Below are 3,839 nucleotides of genomic sequence, written 5' to 3' on the forward strand. Positions count from 1 at the left end.
GGAGAAATACATTGAAAGTGCCAGGGATAGAAAGATGCCAAGGCATAAGGGCCCCAAGTAAGTTGTTATTGAGATATTTGGTTCCTAGTGAGTCAATATGAAAAGCAAAGCGATGAAGAGAAAAATATGGAGGAGTACGACCAGACCCTGTAAATGAAAAGGGTATGATATTTATTAGATGGGAAAGTTGAAAAGAATTTCTATAGAACAATGAATGTTGTCTTGTTGGTGATTAGAAAACTGTTTACTCTGTGGTTCCTATATTCTTACCAATTTGGAGAGGACTTTGGATTGTTAGAAGCATAGAACCCTAGATAGAGTATGGAAAATATCAGCTGGCATCTCTCAGGTGTTGTGAAATAAGAGGGCATCTTATCTCTGTGTTATATAGAGCAATCCATAAACAAATTAAAATAACTGATTACAAACTAATACAGGAAGTTCTCTGTGTGCTCACTCTACGCTACAGTACAACTTAAACAAGAATCAAGGCAATAGAAATCATGAGTTGTTAACCAGCTGAAATCATTGATATTTAGAGATACTAAGGATGAGACTAAACTGGATAAATGGCCCACTATTCTGGTGAAGAATACAATGTCTTGATCAATGAAACAAAATAAGAATTAAATTGTTAGATCTGTAAAGGAATAAGGAGTGGTATTTGGATAGAGGCGAAGGGGAGTATAAATTTCTGCATGAAGATCCAGAAGCAGTGTAAAAAATGGTAAGACATTTTCCTTTTCTAGACTGAAGTTAGGAAGGTGAATTAATGGCTTAGTGTGGTGAGGTGCACAGACAATAAACTCCTGTCAGGGAGGGGGATTCATATGTGAAGCAGTCAGTAACTGTGAGAATGATATTGACTCTAATATATAGAACATCTCATCTTTAATATTCCAGAGGTGGCAAAAACTAAGGGAAGACAGGGTAATCAGGAGAAAAATCAACACCATTCCAGGACTATGACTAGGACAGGAAAGGAGTGGGTCAGAATAAAGGATTTACAGAATTGGGCATCTGTGGGCATGGAAGGAAATGAAGCTTACATGGAAGGCATTTCGTTATCAGATAAGGACCTTGCCAAAGCAAAGGCTTCTTACCCTAGAGTTCTTACTGCATCTCATGCCTCAGGAAGGCTCTGGTCTTCAGAACTGCATCGTCAGTACTTTTTTCAGTGTAGGATTGCTCATCATCAGTGAAGTGTAATGAATACAGACCAAGCCATAGATGACAGCTTCGCAGACCCAGAACCAGGATTTCTTATCAAATACGGTGCCAATAAAGGAGACTACTATAGTCAGAAAATAGGAGGTGAAGAAGATGAAGAAGGTAGCAAGAGACTTCAGAACAGTGGACTGAGCTTTCATGCTGGAGTCGTTGGTGTTAAACTCTTTCATCTGCTCCCAGTGCCGGACAAGAGAGATGGTGAGTAAGATAATAGAAACCAGGAACACGAGGAAGGGAGCACCAAAACCAATCATTTTGAGAGGATTAGAAAAATATTGTTCAAACATTTTAAGTCTTATAATCAAAGAACTGTTTCTAGGTAAATGATCCAGGGTAATTAATTCAATCTGAATGTGATATTTAACAACGGAAGGGATGATTGACAAACAAGAAGCTATCAGAGTACCCAATATCAGCCAGGGAACCAATTTCAAAATTTTCCACTTCAGCCAGTGGAAGACAGGGTGGGTGAAGGACGAGACCTTGACACAGTAGAAGACAGAGAGCAAACTGGTAAGCCAGAATGTCAAAAAGTTCATAAACTCCCAGATGACCGAAATCTTCCAAAATACAAGGGCAGGTCTAGAAATGGTGCCAAAGTTGTACAGCATTGATGCCCACTGTAGACAGAAATGTGATATGCCCAGACTAATGAGAATCATTTCCACCGGTGACAGTCTTTGAAAGTTCATCCACTCTCTGCACAGCGCTGCAACAGTTGTACCACTTTGAATAAGTATTACCAAGGACTCAAGCACATACAGGATGATGGAGAAGGTCGTGACTTGATTTGGCACCATGCTTCTGTTCTGAAGGATCTTCCTGGACAGCGACTCAGACGTTCTGTACCAATTTCCAAATCTGCAACAAGTGTTTCTCCCTCGTGTTCTCACTCTCTTGGTATAAGGGGACACCTCCTTATGGATGCAAATTCTCTAAGGGCTCTTTTGACCTAGTCATTTTCCTATTACAGGATTTGTCTTGGTTTGCATGTTGGGTTGAATTTACATAGAGATGCATGAAAATATTATTTGGTTGTGGATGCTTGATCCTAAGAGGATTTGATTATGTTTATAAAGAGAAATCTATTACATCTCCATGCTGTTTTTTCTCTTTTCCACTTTATATGTTCAAGGTACTTTTGATTATCTTTCCATCTTCTTTAAATGATGCCTTTAAAATTTGTGAATGTAAAACTTGAGCAGTAGAAAAGATGAATCCTTCATTGTGTATTGATGTCCTCAGTAATGATTTCATTCGATCAAAAGCCATATTGGTAGAATCCTCAGAGTCTCTCTCTTTGCAGCACCTTCAACAGCTGGGGATATGAATACTAACAACAACCTGTGAGGAGAAACAAAAAGGGTACCTGAAATCTTTGCTTGGAAATCCCACCCATAATTACTAGAAGTTTTGGCCTTTCAGTGTCCCCTTCTGTTGAAAGTCAATCTCAAAATTGTCTGCTGAATGTCTTAACTCAGAGATGACAAATTGCAGGGAAGCCATCACTCGCTCCTCTTTGACCTACCAATGGAGATGAAGTATTCTTGTTTCTACTCTTCTACTAATTTTAATGCCTTCAGTACATATCTTACATAGTTTTGGAATTTGTTCTTGTTTCATTAATATCACTTTTGCCTCTCCTTTCTTGGCTAGGTCCTTTAGGTCCCTTTTCCCAGATGAACTGGAAAAGAACCATCCCAACACTAGTAAAACATATCACCTCTAAATGTGTACAGCATTCTTTCACAGTTATACAAGAAGGCTAGAGAAGGAATACATTTTCCCTTGGTACTAGACAATTCTCTAAATAGAAGCCAACTATTTATTTAGTGGCTTCAAAAATGAGATCCAGATTCTTGTAGTTGGTAGCTAGTGAGAGGAAGAAGTGAAAGTTGTTGGCTCTATGAATTCCAAACCTGGATGTTCATTTAATTATTTAAAAATGACAAAGCAGAAGTAGTCTAACATGGAACTTAGAATTGTTTCACATAAACCTTCAAAGGCCACTGAACTCAGTAGTGCAAAGGAAAACAATACATTTTCAAAACTTACACCAGCACATAGAATTAAAATTAGAAAACATCTTCTTTGCATGTTCAGTAAAATACAAAAAAGTATGAAATGAAACAATGAAACAAAAGCTTCTAATTAAAGGAGGGATTGATTGAGACTAGCCCCCCCCATGAGGGGGAAAGAGTGTGAAGGGTTTTTAGAGAAACATACCACGACAGCAATGACACCTGTTTTATTTACTGGTCTGCTGAGCATGCGCCTTCCTGCACACAGTGACCTTAGAAAGACTGTGACGTTGTATGTCTCCATCTCAGGAGTTGCTCAGTATGGGACATCATGTCACAGCCTCTAGGACTGATGATAGCTACAAGAGTTTAACCAGAAATGAATCTCGGTCCAAAGTGGAATTTTATAGCTATCCTTCATCTGAAGCAACACCTGATACTCTGCTCCCTCACAGGGATTCCTTCATGTGGTTGTGAAGCCTAAATTTCTGAGATAATCCTTTTAGAGGAGTTTGACTGAGACACAGGGTGAGTTGATAGTCTCTGGGATTCAAACTCCGAAAACTGGCTCTTGTGTTGTGTGGGTGC

General features: G+C 39.0%; 1 protein-coding gene across 1 annotated transcript; it reads right to left on the reverse strand.

Annotated features, from left to right (window-relative positions):
- Nucleotides 1-1,148: 1,148 nt before the first annotated feature.
- On the reverse strand, nucleotides 1,149-2,030 carry Tas2r16 (taste 2 receptor member 16). The gene has a single exon (XM_041675351.1). It carries the CDS (start codon nucleotides 2,028-2,030, stop codon nucleotides 1,149-1,151), a length of 882 nt encoding a protein of 293 aa, XP_041531285.1.
- Between the last annotated feature and the right edge of the window lie 1,809 nt (nucleotides 2,031-3,839).

This window comes from Microtus oregoni, unplaced genomic scaffold, assembly GCF_018167655.1.
Source record: "Microtus oregoni isolate MIOR12 unplaced genomic scaffold, Mior012 000026F_ref0000081, whole genome shotgun sequence".
Lineage (NCBI taxonomy): Eukaryota > Metazoa > Chordata > Mammalia > Rodentia > Cricetidae > Microtus > Microtus oregoni.